The 21863-nt window shown below is 36.2% G+C and overlaps 1 protein-coding gene across 2 annotated transcripts in view; it reads left to right on the top strand.

Moving 5' to 3' along the window:
- Positions 1–21606, top strand: part of LOC130442682 (low-density lipoprotein receptor-related protein 2) — a 55064-nt gene extending 33458 nt beyond the window's left edge. The window contains exons 11-24 of one of the 2 annotated variants that reach the window (XM_056777001.1): positions 312–699; positions 756–1473; positions 2383–5179; positions 8342–8523; positions 8801–9057; positions 9170–9360; positions 9416–9627; positions 11109–11292; positions 11355–11580; positions 12477–13670; positions 15036–15743; positions 15810–17888; positions 19553–19791; positions 19851–21606. In XM_056777001.1, coding sequence (XP_056632979.1) covers positions 312–699; positions 756–1473; positions 2383–5179; positions 8342–8523; positions 8801–9057; positions 9170–9360; positions 9416–9627; positions 11109–11292; positions 11355–11580; positions 12477–13670; positions 15036–15743; positions 15810–17888; positions 19553–19791; positions 19851–20044 — 9569 coding nt within the window. In that variant the 3' untranslated portion in view covers positions 20045–21606. Of the gene's footprint in view, positions 1–311; positions 700–755; positions 1474–2382; positions 5180–8341; positions 8524–8800; positions 9058–9169; positions 9361–9415; positions 9628–11108; positions 11293–11354; positions 11581–12476; positions 13671–15035; positions 15744–15809; positions 17889–19549; positions 19792–19850 lie in introns of both variants that reach the window. The other variant, XM_056777000.1, reaches the window with a different exon arrangement.
- Positions 21607–21863: the final 257 nt, after the last annotated feature.

The following is a 21863-nucleotide window of genomic DNA, read 5'->3' as shown; positions in this document are numbered from 1 at the left end:
ACACGAATCACGAAGATAATTCATTTAATTAATCCGATATGGAAAGTACCATTCTCTCTTTCAATTTGGCAACTTTGTTGTTAAGCAAATTATGACCGTTGTTGTTTTATGTCGGCCATCATGAATTTAAATATACGCTATGTTGCCACGTTTAATTTTATTTCGGAAATAATTGAGTATAAAAAATTATTTATTAGTTTTATTTTCTCATATTCTATTAATTGTAGTATTGTAATTATAACGATTTAATGTATTTTTATATAAATTTGGAGTAAAGTACTACTACAAATTAAAATTTCCGTTTCTTTCAGATCATTCGATAGCATTTTTGATAATATCCAACAGACATTCGATTCTTGTCGCCGATTTAAAAGAACAAGGCTTGGAAAGGGTACCGATTATTGTGGAAAACGTAGTAGCAACGGCTTCTAACATGTTAACAGGCACCATCTTTTGGTCCGATATGAAACTAAAGAAAATTTCTAAACTCGATAGAGGCGGGGATCCGGTCGAAATAATATCAACGGGTCTAGATTTGGTAGAAGGACTAGCTTACGATTGGATAGGCAAAAATATTTATTGGTTAGATTCGAAATTGAATACCATCGAAGTGGCACAAGAAAACGGTCAAAATCGAATCGTATTAGCACGAGAAAATATAACGCAACCAAGAGGAATGTGCCTAGATCCAAGCCCGGGGTAAATACATAATCACATGGAATAATTCGTTTTTATTTATGTCCGTTTTATTTCAGAACTCGCTGGTTATTCTGGACGGATTGGGGGGAGAATCCGCGAATAGAACGTATGGGTATGGACGGTACGAACAGATCCGTCATAATCAACACTAAAATCTATTGGCCCAACGGTCTAACTCTCGATATCCCCACTCAGAGGATCTACTTCGCCGATTCGAAATTAGATTTCATCGATTTTTGTTACTACAACGGATCCGGTAGACAACAAGTACTAGCCGGAAGTCATTATCTCCTCCATCCTCATTCCCTAACGATATTCGAAGACACCCTCTACTGGACCGACAGACAATTAAACAGAGTTTTATCCGCTCACAAATATAAAGGCAATAACCAAACCGTCGTATCCCATCTCATATCCCAACCGTTGAGCATACATGTCCACCATCCCTCGTTACAACCGGTATCGGAAAACCCTTGCAAAAACAACCCCTGTCAACATATTTGTCTACTTTCGCCTTCAACCAGCTCCGGTTATACCTGCAAGTGTAAACCGGGCTATAAATCGAATTCGGGCGGTAGTTGCAGCGAAGAAGACAATAATTTCTTGATGGTGATGAAGGGTACGCAGATCGTCGACGTTTCGTTAACTTCGGGAGAAGAATCGACGGGTTATATAACTCCTATTGTCGGGATAGAACATGGCGTACAGATCGATTACGATAGAAAGAATAATTTGATATATTGGTTGGAAAGCAAAGACGAACAAGGCGAAAATGTGAGTATATTATCAATCTTTGGGCTTAGGTCTTCAAAATGTGACGTTTTTAATCACTTTTTGACGTGATTTATTCAAAATATTACGTTTTTTACCACTTTTTGAGGTTATATATTCAAAATATGACGCTTTTGAGGGTACGTCTTCAAAATGTGACGTCTTTTAGCACTTTTTCAGGTTATTTCTCCAATATATGACGCTTTTTAATACTTTTGAGGTTACATCTTCAAAATGTGTCGTCTTTTAGCACTCTTTTTAGTACCTTTTGAGGTTATTTTTTCAAACTGTGCCACGTATTATCAGTTTTTGAAGTTGTTTCTTCTAAATATGACTGTTTTTTAAGATTTTTTTGAGGTTCTTCAATATTAGACGTTTTTAGCACTTTTGAGGTGCCTTCTTCATAATATGACGCTTTTTAATAATTTTGAGGTTACGTCTTCAAAATATGACGTCTTTTAGTACTTTTAAAGGTTATTTCTTCAAAATATGATGCTTTTCACTACTTTTTGACGTATTTTCTTCAAAATATGACGGTTTTTACCACTTTTTGAGGTTATATATTCAAAATATGACGTTTTGAGGGCACGTCTTCAAAATGTGACGTCATTTAGAACTTTTTATGGTTACTTTTTCAAAATATTTAAATTATTACCTTTTTTCAGTATTTTTTGAGGTTATTTCTTCAATATATGACGTTTTTAGCAATTTTCGAGGTTATATATTCAAAATATGACGTTTTTGATGGTACGTATTTAAAATGTGATGTCTTTTAGAACTTTTTATGGTTACGGTTATGACTTCAAAACGTGTCGTGTTTTATCACTTTTTGAGGTTTTCTTCATCAGAAAATTTATGTATCGGTTCCACATCGGTCTTTACATTGTAATAAAACTCTAATTTTGTTTACAGTGTACAATATGGAGTACACCGTATACCGGAGGTAACAAAACTCAAGTTCTCGGTATAGATAATGGTATAATAGGTTCCCCATCTACGATCGCCTTCGATTGGCTCGGTAGAAACATTTATATCGGTAATAAGAAAGCGAGTAACATCGAAGTGATCAGAATAGACGGAAAAGTGAAACATAGAACAATCGTATTAGCAAACGACGGCGAGGAAACTTCAGTAGCATCCCCCAGAGCCATTTGTTTAGATCCTCTAGACGGTAAATTATATTGGACCGACGAAGGCGGCTACGGAGTACCGCAAAAAATAGCCAAAGCCAACATGGATGGTACCAACCCCGTTATACTATTGGATAAATTGGATAAACCGGACGCTTTGGTCATAGATTTGGATACAAAAACGTTGTACTACAGTACTTTGTACCCAGCTTTGATCGGTAAAATCGGAGTAGACGGAACGGGAAGAACAACTATATTAACCGAAGATAACTACATATCATCCCCTAAATCTATAGGAGTTTTAGGGAATCGATTATTTTACTTAGATCCCGATTACGAAAAATTGGTGCAAATCGCTTTACCGACCGGTAACAACCCGAGAATAATATTAGAAAACGAACCGAGTTTGAAATCATTCACCATATACAAAAAGAGACCCGCCGCCGACCACCCCTGTCTACAGAATAACGGCGGTTGCGAACAGATCTGCATACCCGCTGAGGGTAGAACCAGAACGTGCGCGTGCGGCATCGGATACAAAAAAAACGAAATTAATTGTTCGCCGTATAGGACGTTCGCTGTCGTATCCCAATTAGATATAACCAGAGGTTACAGTTTGAAGGACAGTTCGGAAGCTATGGTACCGATAACCGGACCCGGACATCATATTTTACACGTCGACGTACACTTCGCCGACGCTTGGATCTATTGGATCGAACTGAATAAAGGATATTGGAACGGCGTGTTCAGGATAAGACCGAACGGTACCGAACTTCAACATATTATCAAAGACGGTATCGGTAGTAGCGGTATAAGAGGACTAGCGATCGATTGGATAGCCGGGAATATGTATTTCACTAACGTTTTCCCCCACGAGAATTACGTCGAAGTTTGTTGGTTAGACGGTAGATACAGAAAAGTGATTCTAAAATCAACAACCGATGCTCCGAGAGAATTAGCCGTTAATCCGATAAAAAGAATCCTCTATTGGATCGATTACGGACAATATCCCAGAATAGGTAAATCTAATTTGGATGGATCCGATTGGTTACCGTTAGTAACTTCCGGTATAAGTAATCCGACTGATTTGACGATCGATATGAACACTCACGACGTCTATTGGGTTGATTCAAAATTAGATACCATACAGAAGATTTCGTACAGCGGCGGTAACAGACAAGTGATCCGTAGGAATTTACCGAATCCGAAAGGTATAGCGATATACAAAAGCGATATATATTGGGTGGATAGAAATTTGAGAACCGTATTTAAAGCTTCGAAATTACCTGGAAATATATCTTTACCGATTAAAGTGAGAAATAATTTATCGTTTTTACGAGATATAGCTATATACGATATTACAAATCAACCTACTGACGATTCGAATCCTTGTAGAAAATTCGGTAACGGCGGTTGCGAACAATTATGCTTCTCTTTTCCAAACGATGTTGCCAATTCGCAAAAACCTTCTTTCAAATGCGACTGCGCTACCGGTAACATCACCAATGATCGTCGATGCGGCTTCGTTAACGAATACATAATATTTTCCACAAGAACGGAAATCCGAACGGTACATTTGGATCCGTTAAACACAAACGTACCGTTCGCGCCTATCGGTAATTTAACAAACGTCGTAGGCGTCGATTTCGACTACAAACATCAATTATTATTTTTCACGCAGATAAAACCGTGGGCTAGAATAGCTAAAATATCAGCCACCAAACCGGATATCGATTCCATAATAAATCTACGGAATAAAGGTATAAATCCCGAAGGGGTAGCGTACGATTGGACCCAACAAAAGATATATTGGACCGATTCGTCGAATCGGAGTATATACGCCATGAATTTGGACGGAAAAGATTTAGTTATGATAGCTAGAGTCGAAAGACCTAGAGCGATCGTACTAGATCCTTGCAACGGGACGCTTTTCTACACCGATTGGGGTAAATTCGGTACCGCTGGTAAAATATTTAGAACAACAATGGCGGGATCGCTTAAACGTATAATCATAGATAAAAATCTCGCTCAACCGAGCGGTTTAGCTATAGATTACGATGAAAATATGTTATATTGGACGGATGCAGTTAGAGAAAAGATAGAACGTTCCGATTTGAACGGGAAGAATCGAGAAGTACTAATATCGGCTACAATCTACCCGTTTTCCATAACGGTTTTCGGGAAATATATATATTGGACGGATTTGCAGTTGAGGGGGGTTTATAGAGCGGAAAAACACACGGGGGCTAATATGATCGAAATGGTTAAGAGATTGGAGGACAGTCCGAGGGATATACAAGTTTATTCGAGTCAAAGACAAAGGTGTAACGTGAATCCGTGTCGAATTAATAACGGTGGGTGCGCGCAGAGTTGTCATCCGGCGCCTAACGGTACCGCGGAATGTCGTTGCGATGATAATAGCAAATTGGTCAACGAAGGTAAAATGTGCGTAGCTAAAAATTTGACTTGTGATACGAGCAAGTTTTATTGTGCCAATGGACGTTGTATATCGAGAATGTGGGCGTGCGACGGGGAAGACGATTGCGGCGATAACAGCGACGAGGACACGAACTACTGCTGTAAGTATATCATTAAATTATATATCATTTTCTTTAGATGCTCTCAGAGTTTAGAATTGGTTTGTTTGCACTCGATAATTGTCAAAATTCGATGGAAATTCGAGTGCTCGATACATAACAAATGTTTCCGCGTTGCGAGGTTATGTTTTTGACATAACAATTCTTTAGTTTTATTTCGAAAGGAGCTTTACAATATAATTATAATTTTCTAATTATGGCGTTTGTGGGCAAACAATCATATAAACATGTATCATTTTCTTCAAATTTTCTTGAAGTTTGGAATTTATTTAGTTCTGTAGTTCTAGTATCACAAAAACACTCGATAATTGTCAAAATTCGATGGGAATTTGAGTGCTCGTTACATTAGAAACAATTTTGCTTTTTGCGGTTATGTTTTTGACATAACAATTGTATAATTTACTTCAGAGTTATTTCGGAAGGAGTTTTTATAGATCTAACTAGCTAAAAAACCCGGCTTCGCCCGGGAGTTGATATGAGATGAAGTGGTAGAGTCGAAATAAAAAAATAAACTATGACGTAAAAAGTAAAAAAAAAAGTTTATTGAAAACGTTTTCTCATTATTTACAATACTTGTTTATAAACAACATTTTTCATTTTATTGTCCGGAGTATATATACATGGCAAACTGGCAAACGTTATTCATTTTTCCAATAACAACGTATTTATGATTGTAATATTTTTTCGTCGGTTCGTAGTGGAATGCTTCCTTTGTTAGATTATCTTTTAAAATTCTCGACTCTTCAGTACTTTTATTTGCTGTTCTTTCTTCGCTTCTTCTGCTTCTCAGGTTACTCATTCTGGTCCGATGATTCTGTAAACGTGCTTCGTGCTCTTCTTCCGTTTCATTTCTTCGAGATTCTTTTTGTTTCCGCCGTTTCGCTGCAGAACTGGCCAAATCTCCTCCTCTCTTACGTCTGGGCATTGTTTTCTATAAAATATAAATTAAATAAACATTTTATAGATAATTATTTTGTAACGGAAACGTGGGATATGTTGAGACAAAAAAAATATATTTAACCTTCAAGCGGTCGAGCGATATTTTGTTTACGGCCAAAAGTATATAAAAGGCATCAATTCGACGCCGCGCGACTTTTTGAAGGTTAAGAAAATTACAATTTAAAGAAAAAAAAACATTAGAATTAATTAAACACTATTAAAAATACTCACATTTGAAATTTCACGATAAAAACCCACAAATAACTTTTTTCTATTTCGTTTCAAAATCGAGAGTTAATTAAACACACTATTAAAAATACTCACACGTGGAACTTCTAAATAAATGCTCACAGATAACTTCTCTTCTTTTCGTTTTGAAATCGCTCGTTTCGCTGTTCAAATTAAACTAACTCTGGTGAGCGACACCGGGCTCTTATATATTCAGAGAGCTAGGCTCTAGAATATTCGAGAAAATTTAAAAATATTTTCTCTCTCACACCTTCTAAAGTATTCTGGTCATTATCGTCCGCCATAATAAAAGGTTCTATAGCGGTAGCATTTGTAGTAAAAGCGCGAAATTTAAAAACCTAAATTTTTTAATGTTTTGAGAACTAATTTGGATAACTAAAATTATGTCGCTTTAACTCCAAAATATAAGTTAGCTAATGACGTATAAATACACAAAATTTAATAACTTTATTATAGCAACAAATTAAATTTAAGACTTTATTGAAATAGGAATTTTTAATTTCGCGCCACTACTACACATGCTACAATTGCTCGCAACGCTTTTGGAAATGCAACCCAAACAATCGTTGTCCTGAATGAAGTTCAAATATTCGATAACAGATGGCGCCACTATACTTAATTTCCAAGTTGTAGGGTTGGAAAGTTCCTTATATCTTTAGAAACACGCCCTTTAGATTAAAACGGGAACTTTCTAGCTTCTGTAGCGATAGCGTATGTAGTAAAGGCGCGAAATTTAAAAACCTAAATTTTTAAATATTTTGAGAACTAATTTGGATAACTAAAATTATGTCGCTTTAACTCCAAAATATACGTTAAATAATTACGTATAAATACACAAAATTTAACAACTTTATTATAGTAACAAATGAAATTTAAGATTTTATTGAAATTGGAATTTTAAATTTCGCGCCACTACTACACATGCTGCAATGGCTCACAACTATGGAGACTATACACTATGACTATTGGAGTGTATAGTCTCCATAGTTGTCTTGAACGAAGTTCAAATATTCGATAACAGATGGCGCCATTGGACTTAATTTCCAAGTTGAAGGGTCGGAAAGTCCCTTATATCTTTAAAAACATGCCCTTTGGATTAAAACGGGAACTTTCTTGTTCGAGGAGGGATAAAGGGCTATCACACCACATAAGTCCCTTTATCGTGTCGGGACTCCTTTTCAAGTTTTATCGGCACGCACATTTCATCGACTTAGTTTTATTATATATATATATATATATAGATCATGGCGTCTGTGGGCAAACAATCATAAACATATATCATTTTCTTCAATTTTTTTTTGAATTTTGTAATTTCTTTAGTTCTGTGATTCTAGTATATCAAAAACACTTGCTAATTGTCAAAATTCGATACATAACGTATTGGTTCGCATTTCGAGGTTATGTTTTTGACATAACAATTGTATTACTTACTGCAGTGTTATTTCGAAAGGAGTTTTACAATATATAGATCTAATTATGGCGTCGGTGGGCAGATAAGATCGTTTTATTGATTGAAAATTTAAATTTTGAATTGCGACTTGATTTTTCCCGAGATACGAAGCTGTACGATTGATTATGCCGTCGTTTATTTATGTTTTCCGGTGTTTACTTCTGGACAAGCTTATGTAACGTAAAAACGTCGCTGGTATTGTGTCTTAAAATGACGCGCTGTCAAAAATTTTACATGGAGTAGGGTTAAATCTTATTAAAATTAGATGTACGGTTACATTTTTGATAAAAGTGGCTGACATCACTTTCGGAAATGTTAAGAGTCATTTTTTTGTTATGACGCAGTATGAAAACTCCATATTTCATAGGGCCACCGCGAGGAGTGACGTCAAAACCAGTATTACCAACTAGCTTTACTCCACAATTCCCCAAGATATTCTAATTAATATCAATAAATTTCTTTCATTGTTCATAATATTATTCAAATGAATTGTTTATTATTTTCAGCTTTCCATTCTTGTTCCCCGAACGAATTCCGATGCGCGAACGGACGTTGCATCTTTAAATCATGGAAATGCGACCACGAAAACGATTGCAAAGACGGTTCCGACGAAAAAGATTGCCAATATCCACAATGCGCTCCTGGAGAATTCACTTGTGCTAATCATAGATGTATACCCATGACACAGGTGAGTCCAACTTTCGAATCCGCACGTCGAGGTTCCTTCGGAAAGTTGTGATGTTTTGCTCGTCGATGAGGCCTTCAAAAATTAAGGGAAAAGGCGAAAAGAAACTAAAAGTTTCTGAAACGTGCTTCTTAGACTAAGAATCCTCAAAGATAGACTACAAATGATTGTCTTTTTTGACTAGATCCTGTCGTATCCTTTTTAATGTCGAAGTGAACGCCTCTTTTTAACACAAATTTTGTCTCACCACCTTGTATATATCTCATATAATGGTTTTCAGGTTTGTAACGGTGTTAATGACTGTAAAGACAACATCACATCCGACGAAACGCACGAAAGATGTCCCAAGAACACGACTTGTCCCCCTAATCACTTGAAATGCGAAAATACGAACATTTGCGTGGAACCTTATTGGTTATGCGACGGTGATAACGATTGCGGCGATAATTCCGACGAAAATCCCCTACACTGCTCGCACAGAACTTGCCCACAGAACAGTTTCAGATGTTCGAATCACAGATGCATACCGGCAACGTGGTAAGTTAACAATTGACAGTTATTGTAATACATAACCTAACTTTCCACTTTTTAGGTTAAGTTTGAATGTATATAACCTATAAAAAATGATAATTTGTACATTTATTTACAGGTATTGCGACGGAGATGATGATTGCGGAGATGGCGCGGACGAACCTCCGGAATATTGCAAGAGCGACGGTCGTACGTGTTTCGGTGATTTATTCACGTGCGATAACGGAAATTGCGTACCGAGAATATACATTTGCGACGGCGATAACGATTGTCTCGATAACAGCGATGAAGATAACAGGCACGAATGCAGTAAGTATCTCATTTAATTGTTTTCGCGAAAAATCGATTCATTTCTTCCGTTTAGACGATAGAAAATGCGACGAAGAAAACGAATTCACCTGCGAAGCTAATAAAGAATGGGGTAGAGCTCAATGTATACCCAGGAAATGGTTGTGCGACGGCGATCCTGATTGCGTAGATGGCGCTGATGAGAACGCGACATTACATAATTGTCCCACACCTCAATCTTGCTCTGAGGATCAATTCACGTGCGCCAACGGTCGTTGCATCAATAAAGTAAGTTATAGTACTTCTTTTTCTCACGTCTACCAACACAATATTGATGTAGTATGTCTGGTGATTTCGTACTCGCCAATCGTCGAAGAAAGGGAGGGATAATAGTTAACAAAATGGCGCCTGGGTAGTTTTGGCAACCATCTGAGTCTCCTCAGAAGGTTAAACATTGATATAAAACTGTCGTTTTATTTGGAAATAGATCGGGGGTAAATGAACTTAACTTAAATCAAAACAACGAGGTTTCTTTGGACTATTCTATTTGTATTTCAGGCGTTTAATGCCTAATCGGTAGATAAAAACGCGCACTTGGAAGGTTTAACGCGTTTTTCCTAATGATATTTTCCAAAATTACTTTTATTTACTTTTAAAATTATTTATATTATATGCCACCATGTTCTATAAAATCACAATATTTATTGTCCGACGTAACTGGAACGTGATCGAAATTAAAATCGATACAAAATGGCTACCACACATACACATTCCTTTATCTACACCACTGTACCCGATAAACTAACCCGTGACCACGAAATCTAAATGACGTTGCGCAAGTATACCAACTATTGATAAGTAAAAGAACTAACAACTTAGCGATGTCTCGCGTTACAACTTATTTTTTAGCGTTACATTACGTCATTACAGTTCCAATTCGTTTACTATCGCTGCTACTTACACTATTGATAAACTTTCAATCAAATACCTTTGACTTGACTTTTGTTTTTGTCAACAGGGTGAAAGAAAAGTTTTTTCTTTCGCATATAGGGCCGTTTATTTTTGTTTTCCTTCTTTTATCGGTACAATAATGTACAAGAAAAATCTTTGTTTTTCCTCTTTGCCATATAGTCGATGTTATATTAAAATAACTGAGAATTTAAACTTTCCTCTGATTACTGCATTATTTTTGGTTTTAGGAGGGTTTAGTCCATTCATTTTGATTTTAGAATGTATGCAAATTAAATCCATGAGCACATGGTCTCAAAAAAATTCTTGACAATTTCATTTTGGGAGTACCCATAATGTTTTTCATTGTTTAAGAAAAACTCAAGAGTTTGTTCACTTTAAATAATATTAACAAACAAAATTTGACAGATGTCAGTTTAAACGTCATACTTTACGATCAAAATACAATAACTTTTGTTTGGTGACCCCTATCCGTCAAATTGATAACTTATTAACGACTATATATCTTTGGTAAATATTATATTGGCAGAACCGTTGACAGATTGTATATATGACAGATAACGCATACACGACAGTCAATGGAAACGACACAGATGACAGAGATGGCATAGAACATAAGAAAGTTGACATATGGCACAGAACACACGACAGTTGTAAGACGACATCCAAAATTGTTAATAATCCCAACTTTATGAAAATATCGGTAGAATAATCTTAGAAATTGCGTTTTAATGATTGACTGATACGCAATGATAATTTTTATATCGATTAATAAGGATAAAAACGTTATTTTCACGTAGGGCTGGACTTGTGATCACGATAACGATTGCGGAGACGGTACGGACGAAGGTAAAGAATGCAACACCAAATACAAAACGTGTTCCCCACAAGAATTCACCTGTCAAAACTTCAAGTGTATCCGCATGCAGTACAGGTGCGACGGCGAGGACGACTGCGGCGATCGATCCGACGAAGTCGATTGCAGTAAGACTATTAAAAAAAATTATATCATATTCTTTGTAATTGAATAATTTTTCGATTTTTAGAAAAAGACAACGCGACGTGCGCCGATCCGACGCAATTTAGATGCAACAATGGTCAGTGTATAAATTATAATTTGGTTTGTAATAAAGTGTCAGATTGCACCGACGATTCTGACGAGCCTCTGCATTGCAACATCGACGAATGTGCCAAAATTGAGATACACCAATGCGGGCACAAGTGCGTCGATACACCTACCAGTTATTATTGCGAATGTAACCAAGGATATAAGTAAGTATTCAACAAACAACATTTTCCATTTGATTTTAATTTAAATCAATTTTATTCCATTTCCTGTCTTCCCTTCATTATCAATATTCACATTTTCATTCAAATTTCAAATTCTATTTCTTAAAGTAAGGTTAGGTTAACTTAAATTAGGTTAAGGATGGTTAAAGTGAGGTTATAGGTTGACGTACACCAATGAACATCGACAATTGTTTAGAAAATATATTTTTTTTTAAACAATTGTTATGCTGATTAGGTTAGTTTACGTTAGGTTAAGTTTCTATCGTCTACCTACAGTTTTTAATTAGTTTAAGAGTCATGAAACTATATTTTACGCACATAAACAAAATCATAAATTGCAAACACGAAAAAACGCCTAAAATTTCTATCGAAAATAACTAAATTAGAACGGTTTTAAATAGACATTGACGTTTTTTTGAGATTAAACGAAGTTTGAAGTGAGGTTAGGACAGATTATAATAATAGCTTATAATAACCTTGAAAATGTTTTTAAAAATGTCAGTTGTCAATAACGAAAATGTAGGTTATGCGCGAAATTCAAATTAAAAAGAAGGATAATGAAAATTCAATATATTTGCGGATATCTATGGAATTTGGAATAAAAAACACCGCTCCGGGGATATGTAGTTACACATATTTAAATTCGAACGCAGTTTTCTTAGTGGAATTGTGGCAAAATTAAACACCAAAGTGTACTATCTCTAATATATTTCCGAACTTTCGAGTACTTATGCATTCAGCGCCTGGGAATTAAATTATATTATATAAAGTATTCGAGTTAGTACATTTTGGTGTTGAATATTTCCCCAATCCCACTAGGAAAACTAACTTTTAAATAAAAGTAGCAATATATTTAGTAAAAAAATATTATTTTATAGGTTATTGGATGACGGTAAAGCATGCGCGGACATAGACGAATGTATAGAAACACCCGGCGTGTGTTCCCAATACTGCTCGAACACACCGGGCAGTTATTACTGCAAATGCAACGAAGAATATTACGAAAGGGAACCGGACGAACATACGTGTAAACGCAAAGACGACGAGACGCCTTGGGTGATATTCACCAACAAATATTACATCAGAAATATATCCGTAGACGCGCACACTTACAATTTGGTACACCAAGATTTAATGAACGTAGTTGCATTGGATTACGATATGAAAGAAAAAAATGTTTTTTTCTGCGACGTAACCGCCAAAACGATTTACAAAAGCGGTTTCGGTAGTAGAATCAAAGAAGCCGTTGTTCGCCACGATTCGCACGGATTAGAAGGTATATCCGTCGATTGGATCGGTAGAAAATTGTATTGGCTCGATAGACATTCGAAAAATCTCGACGTATCCGAACTAACAGGAACAAACAGGAAGACGTTAAAAACCAGCATACCGGATCCGAGAGCTATAGTCGTCCATCCGGGTACCGGGTATTTATATTTCACGTCTTGGCATCTACAAGCTTTTATAGGAAAATTAGGAATGGACGGTTCGAATTTCACCAGAATACTAACTTGGGAAAACGGAATCGCTTGGCCGAACGCTTTGACGATCGATTTTTTCACCGATCGATTGTATTACGCCGACGCACATTTGGATTACATAGCTCACTGCGATTTGGAAGGGAGACATATACATAAAGTCATTACGGGATCGGCGGTTCCGCACGTCTTCGCTTTGTCTTTATTCGACGACTACATCTATTGGACGGATTGGAATTTGAAAGCCGTATCGAGAGCGAATAAATTCCACGGTGGAAATTTGGAATTGTTGGTGAATACCACGCATAAACCGTACGATATTCACGTGTTCCATTCGTTGAGACAACTTCCTTATTATAATCCTTGCGGGAATAATAACGGGGGTTGTTCGCATTTGTGTTTGATATCGCCGCCTCCGGTTTCTAGTTATCTCAACATCGACGGGTACGGAGACGAAGGGAACACGACTTATAAATGTGCATGTCCGAATCAGTTTTATTTGTCGAATGATAAGAAGACGTGCGTGGCGAATTGTACCGCTGGTCAATGGCAATGTAAAGGGCGCGACGAGAAATGTATACCTTGGTTTTGGAAGTAAGTAAATATATATTTATCGAATATTTGGAAAATATTGTCAATTTGGCAACAGCGATTAATAATTTATAGAAATATTTTCAGTAACGTCGATTTCTAATATCATATCTCGTGTATCAAATATCGAATGCTGTGTATTGATTCTATTTTTCGAATATTGTAATCTGATGTCAGCTGATATTAATTGTTTTCATGAATTTTTAACAATAATCGAATTGGAAACGTCATATTTCGATTAATGTTCAATTGAATCGATTGACAAACCTCAAAGTTCGGTTTTTCGATAAATCTATTACCGATTTTCCATTTCAATTTTCTATTTCTAGTGTATTATGTCAAGTTTTGAATTTTGAGTTATGGATTTTCCATTTCGAATGTCAAATTTCGATTCTGGAAGCCATGTTTTAAAAATCGATTTCGAATGTCATATCCTTACTTTCAAATATCGAATTTCATTCCTCAAAATCTTATTATCGATTCTACATTTCGAATATCTTCGAATCTTGAACCTATTAGTATTAATTTTGAACTGAAAACTGAATTAATTTGTGATTTTTTCCATTAATTTTCAACAATATCGAATGGGAAACGTTATATTTCGATTTTTTGGATTATCATGATCGATTTTTAGCATGGTGGTATCAATTTTTTATTTCGAATGACGTATCTCGAATATGTGCTTAAAAGTGAATTTGTCTATGAATGTTTTAGTTTAGTACAAGTGATTAAATGTCGAAATTCGATTCTGCAAGGCGTGTTTTGAACATCGATTATTAAATATCGATTACGAATATTATATCTCACTTTTCAAATGTCGAATTGTGTCTATTAAATTATAATTATCGATTTTACATTTCGAATATCGTAATCTTAGATCCATTTGTATCAATTTTCAATGGAATCGACTGACAAACCTCAAAGTTTGATTTTTCGATAAATCTATTACCGATTTTCCATTTCTAGTGTAATAAGTCAAGTTATGAATTTTGAGTTATGGATTTTCCATCTTGAATGTCGAATTTCGGATTCTGCAAATCTATTTTTTAGAAATCGATTGTCAAATATCGATTTCGAATGTCATAACCTGACTTTCAAATATCGAATTTCATACCTCAAATTCTAATTACCGATTCTACATTTCGAATAACGTAATTTTGAACCTGTTTGTATTAATTTTGAACTAAAAACTGAATTGAAGTTTTCAATTGATTCGATTAACAAACGTCTCATTATGATATTTTGGATTTTCGATTCGTAATGTCATATTACAAGTTTCAAAGTCGAAATAGCGATAATCGACTCTTTAATGTAAAATGTCAATAAAAAATTCGACTACCAGTATATATCGAACGTATAATTTTTCAGATGCGACGGCGAGAAAGATTGCAAAGATGGATCGGACGAACCGTCTACGTGTCCGCCCCGCCAGTGTCGCGCCGGTACGTTCCAATGCAAAAATCTGAACTGTACTCCTTCGGCAACAATATGCGACGGTACCGACGATTGCGGCGACAATTCCGACGAACAAAACTGCGATAAAGAATGTCCCGAATTAGAAATGAAATGCAAATCGAACGGTAGATGTATTTTGGCGAGTTGGAAATGCGACGGCGACGCCGATTGCAAAGACGGTTCCGACGAAGATCCCGAAATATGTCACAAGCGAACGTGCGATCCGGAAACCGAATTTACTTGTAAAAACGGCAAGTGTATACCGAAATTATGGACTTGCGATGCCGATAACGATTGCGGCGACGATTCTGACGAACCGGCGTACATGTGCCGACAAAAGAACTGCACCACAGGTTGGCAACGTTGTCCTGGTCGCGCTAATTATCGTTGTATACCTAAATGGTTGTTCTGCGATGGTAAAGACGATTGTAGAGATAATTCGGACGAATTACCCATAAATTGTCCGAAATGTAATCCGGAAACGGATTTCAAATGTAAAAACAACAGATGTATACCTAAACAATGGAAATGCGACTTTTCCGACGATTGCGCAGACGGATCCGACGAACTAGAAGAAGTTTGTAAAGGGGTTTATAGAGAATGTTCGGAATCGGAATTCCGGTAAGTTATTTTATCTATTTAATCAATTGTTCCATTATTTTGATATATTTAATATCTTTTTGACAGTTGCAGTAACGGAAAATGCATTTCTTCACGTTGGCGATGCGATCACGAAGATGATTGCGGCGACAATTCCGACGAAAGCGATTGTAACGGTTTCCAATGTAAAAACGGAACGTTCCAATGCGCTTCCGGTCATTGTATAGCCGCTTACTTCCGTTGCGACGGCGATAGAGATTGCAGAGATATGTCGGACGAAAAGAACTGCCCCCCGAAATATCCTGGCGGAAGATATTGTCCCGAATCCAGATACGAATGCGATAATCATTTATGTATTAGTCCTGCGGATATTTGCGACGGCGCCGACGATTGCGGTGACGGTTCCGACGAATCGCCATCTATATGCACGAATTTCAATTGCGATACTTTGAAAAGATACCAATGCGCCAATCACAAATGCATACCGAAGTACCAATTATGCGACGGTATCGATAATTGCGGCGACGGTTCGGACGAAAATAATATGACGTTGTGTTCGACGAAAACGAAACCTTGCGATAGTTTGACCGAATATAAATGCGCGAATAGGAAATGTATCGATAAAAAACAAGTTTGCGATTTCGCCGACGATTGCGGGGATAGTTCCGACGAATTGGGTTGTCATCACAACGACGTTTGTTCGGATGCTACGAAAGGCGGTTGCGAACATCACTGTATGAATTTAACCGACGGCGGTTACATATGCGCTTGTTATTCGGGTTTTATAATATCTCAGGAAAATAGAAAAGTTTGTTTAGACGTCGACGAATGCGTCACTTCCGCTCACCACTGTTCGCAAATATGTATAAATTTGAACGGTACCTACGGATGCGCTTGTAGAGAAGGTTTCGAATTATCGGATCAATTATCCGGGGTTTGTAAAGCCGTTAAAGAAGACGTGACTCTATTAGTGGCCAACGGTGGTGAAATACGATCTTTCGAATTGAAGTTAAGAGACGTCGAGGGCGTTATAATCGAAGAACAACGTATAGACGCCGTAGATTATAACCCGACGCAACAGATGATCTTTTGGGCCGACAGTAGACAAAAAACAATCAAACGTTCTTATATGGTAAACGCTTTAAACGGACAAGTTAAAACCGGTTATTCACAAGATTTAGGTATAAAAGGTAGTTCTAAACCGGTCGCAATAGCAGTCGATTGGATCGCCAATAATTTATACTGGACTGAAATGGACAGAAGCGCTAAACCGAAAGGTAGAGTTATGGTAGCTAAAACCGACGGTAGATATCGTAGATCGTTGGTAAGCGTCGGTTTGGAGAATCCTTCATCGTTAGCCGTCGATCCGCAAAAAGGTAAAATGTTTTGGTCGGATTCGGGATCGAATCCGAAAATAGAAGTCGCTTGGATGGACGGTTCGAAACGTCGACCGTTAATTACCGATCAGATACGTCATCCCACCGGTCTAACCATCGACTACGCCATGGATCATACCGTTTATTGGGTGGATACCAAACTTAACATAATCGAAAGTATGAAATTCGACGGTACCAATAGAAAAACCGTTATACGAGGCGATATACTGAAACATCCTGTATCTTTAGACGTTTTCGAATCTAATATCTATTGGATAACGAAAAACACCGGGGAATTGATACAACAAGATAAATTCGGTCGAGGAGTTCCTGTAGTAATACAGAGAGATATGCAGAATCCGTCTAGCGTTAAAGTTTATCACGATTTGAGGTACAACACCTCTATACGAGATCCTTGTTCGAACAATCACTGTTCCCATCTCTGTTTGATAGTACCGAACGGACATAGGTGTTCGTGTCCGGATTCGTCGACGCCGAGTCAAAAAATCAAAGCCGATATCGTATGCGACGCCGCATCCGAACGGGAACGACCTCTACCGAGAATATGTAAATGCGAAAACGGCGGTAACTGTAAAGAAATCGAAGACAGTAACGAATTACAATGTCACTGTTTACCTAATTACCAAGGGGAATTTTGTGAAATACATTCGGAACATAGTACAGCCGGTAGCCGGACCAATACCACGGCGATCGTTGTACCGATCGTTGTTATATTGTTGATCCTCGCCGCCGCCATGGGAGTGTACGTTTTCATCAGGAAAAGACCTTTGTAAGTACCTATATTTTTTTGTTCATTACTGCTTCACGCCAATTCTCTAATCCTATTCTTTCTAAATATTTTTTACGTGTTTTTATCCGCGGACCCCATCTTCTATCCGCGGACGCCATTTTCTCTCCGCGAACGCCATCTTCTCTTCGCGGACGCCATCTTTTCCTCTTCACCTTTACAAGGACCCAACTATCTTCGTCCAGTCTGGTTGTATGTCGTATGCGTTCGGACCATCTCGGCTTGTACGTTCGTGCTCCTCCTTTACTCTTCCCAAAATCCTTCTTTGTACCTTTGCTCTCCCATATTTTGTTTTCTTCTTTTTCTGTTCACGATCCAACACTCGCTGCCATTACAGCACCGTTGATCGTACGACTTGACGGCACTTGAAATATCGGCAACGCCCCTTTAATGTCAAACTTGGCATGACATCTTCATTTATTTTGGAGCGAAATTTAAATTTATGGCAAATTATGATTCAAATTGGATCGTTACTATCGTAGAGGTAATATTAAAGCTAGAGCGGCTTGTAAATGCCATTGTACTATCGATAGAGAGGAAGAGCATAGGTTTGCTGATCTCTCTTTCCCTTTGTCGTTCCTACCATTCGAAAACTTCGACGTCATGGCTATCCAATCAGAATAAAGTAATGAGAGATAGATCGTGGTAAACCCATGATCTGTCTTTTTGTTGTCGTTATTTTAGCATTTTTGTAGTCGTTCGATCCAATTATAGAGTTCCCGGACGTCGGAAGTTAGTACTGTCGATTTTACCAATGATTGATTTGGGTAACTTCCGGTTCGGCATTTTGAATGGGAAGTAAAATTTTATTTTGGAGAGAGGGCTATTTTAGGGAATTGGGGGGCTTGGCTGCTCGTTAGAGATAAAAAATCGATACTATCGTACCCACCCGGTTTAGGATCGTAATAGAAACACGTTATTTTAGTGTTTTCGAAGTCGTTTGATCCATTTATCGAGTTCCCAGTCGTCGGAAGTTAACACCAACAATTGATTGGATGGTTTTATTTTGAGGTTAGGGGTATTTTAGGTTGGAGGGTTGGTTATAAAGGGAAAAGACGAATGGTGAGAAAAAAGATAAAAATAACTGTTGTACACGTTTTTATTTATTCATCTTTTATTTATATTCGCATTGGGAATTGTTTCTTGAGGTTGTTGAGCTGACTGAAAAACGAATCCATTTTATAGTTAGGTTATGTTTACTCTACCTTCGATTAGGTTAGATTTACTTTAGCACGTTTTTTAACCAAAAAATAACATTCGACACTTCTGACACAACATAACTTTTCCAAGCACATAAAGGGACTCTTTGGTTTGTATTATTGGGAGAAATAGAGATATTTTGTTGCTGCCCTGATAAAGTAAAAATTTTCTTCTACCGGAGCCGGGATTTGTTTTGGGATTATTTATTTTTGGGATTATTTATTTTCGTATATCTAGTAATAGAATAGTAATAGAAAACCTTCAATAATCTAGAAACTTCTTCCATAAATAGTTTCCATTACATTAAATTATAACCCCCGCCATTAGATGGTGTGTATCCGTCACACTACAGTTTCCATTATATTAATATCGGCGCCGATATATGACGTGCGACTGGGTACCCGTCCCAATACATTAGTTATATCAACCTTTTTGTATTCTAGCAGTAAAGGATCAGGTTTAGGTAGCCTGGCGAGCAGCCAAAGTGTTTCGTTTAGACAAGGAACCAACGTGGAATTTGGTCCTAATTCATTCAACAACGGAGGAGGCCCGTCCGAAACGGCTGACGTAGCTTACGGTCTAGACGCGTTAAGCGCCAATACCGGTAACAAAAATAGAGATTTCCACAATCCCATGTACGACGCCGTGCAGAATAATCCGGAAGCTTTGCCGAACGGTAGCGGAGGTAAACAATTATAATATTTGGTTGAAAAAAAAATTGGTTTATCTTGTATTATGGTTTAGGTTTGTACGAAGTATCTTCGGATTTAGCTAAACAGAAAGGCGAAACATTCCTGGAACCACCTAGCGCTGTAATAGCGCCGTCTAGTGTGAAACATATGCAATCGCCTCACGTGCAAGTCAAGCATCGAGAACTTGACCCAGCTACCCAGGATACGGGCAAAGATACACAAAAACTCGTAGAAGAAGACTGCTGATATAAGTTTAAATACCCAATTTTTAACATAGCCTTCGACTATAATAGATAATATTCAAAATTAAAAACGTGAGCTTTTTGTATTATGAAATGAAATCGATTGATTGAAAACCAGGTAAGATTTTTCTTTATCGAAAAACTCTGGCTGGGTTTTTAAAGTCGATTAGATATTTTAGTCAATAATTTATTATTTTTTTTCAATGTTTGTGGTTAAGTCAATGTTGAAAAATATATTTTTTTATTAAAGAAAAATAAAAAAAATGTAGTGAGACGATATTTTCATGGAATGGGACTAGAGATATGAAAAGAATTGTAGTGAATCTGGGATATGTGAAGTGCCATTGAGAATAGCGAGCAAATGAGTGAAGTGATCTAGTTCCATTTAAGATGAAAATAAATAACTAAAACAAAACTGTAATCTCTTCCAAAAACCAGATTAATCTGTGAAATTTAAAAAAAATATATCTATGATTAAACATAAATTGAACGTATAGAGTGAATTTTTTCCATAACACAATCCAATTTTTGATCCGTATCTAAAATATCGATCATAAATAAAATCTTAGTAACAAAACAATCCCTAATGCTGCCCTATACTACTCTATAAATAATTTTAATACATTTACATTCTATTTATATTAATTTATCTCACAAAAACATTAAAAATATGTGATATTCAATTAATTATTTTGAACTTACCTTAACCTAACTACGAATAAATATTCTTGAATGTTAACAATTTTCACAGATAAACTGGAGTAAATATGTAAATATTTTAAATAAGTTTTCCTGTATAATATGAAATTTATTTAAACATTCCCTCAACATTCCAATAAGAACAAATAATATAACACCGTCCAAACATTGTTATAACGAAATTTACTGAAAAAAAGAGAAATATTTGATTCTGTTTTATTTTAGTTTAAATTTTATTGAATTGTTATTTAATTATATGTTTTTATCGATAATAACGAATATTTGTAATAGAAGAGATGATTCGTTATAATCTATAGGTATTTACTTGAATTTTTATAAAAAATATTTACATTTTTATATAATCGAAATTTTACTATACACCTTCCATCACCATCGTTTATAATCTAACTTAAATGTTGAAGAATTTACAAGTGACATGCTTCTTCTTTTTTTATAAAATCCTTTTATTCATTGTAATAAACAGCTAAATATAAAAAGTTTCATTATCGATTATTATTATATGATAAATTTAACTATCGATTATTTTGAATTGATCTCTTCTTTTAAGGGTACGACTGACTGCTTGTAGACTATAGAGCTTTTGACGTACTTACAGCACGAAGTTACCCGATTCTTTTTTAAATATTCCTTATGGTCTTGTTGCAACTCTATGTAACTATGTGTAAATATTTTGGGAACAAAATTGTCTGTTTTTACAGAAAATAATATAAAAATTGTTTATAAATTTGTGTTTTTTATTTCATTCCTTTATATGACACAATGTCAACGTGTTAATTATTAAATAATAATTACTTGGTTTTCACGGTTTGTAAAATATTACTTTTTACAATAAAATTCTTAGTAATGGTGTTTTGTTTTCATTTTTTTTAGGTGAAGACATTGATTTCAATTAAAAAAGTGCTTTAACCATCAATTCTCTATGCATAAATGAAATAAAATTTTTGTTTGTCCCTCACGACAATATGGCCGATATTTCAAATCACGTCACTCGGGGTGTTAGATTACCGCAAGTCTGGAACTAGTACTAGAAACTGAGCTAACCACGAACGCAATTTAGTGCACGTCATCTGTTCCTTATATGATATGAATTAGACGTTTCATCA

Source organism: Diorhabda sublineata, chromosome 4 (genome assembly GCF_026230105.1).
Source record: "Diorhabda sublineata isolate icDioSubl1.1 chromosome 4, icDioSubl1.1, whole genome shotgun sequence".
NCBI lineage: Eukaryota > Metazoa > Arthropoda > Insecta > Coleoptera > Chrysomelidae > Diorhabda > Diorhabda sublineata.
This window is presented reverse-complemented; position numbering and strand designations above follow the sequence as displayed.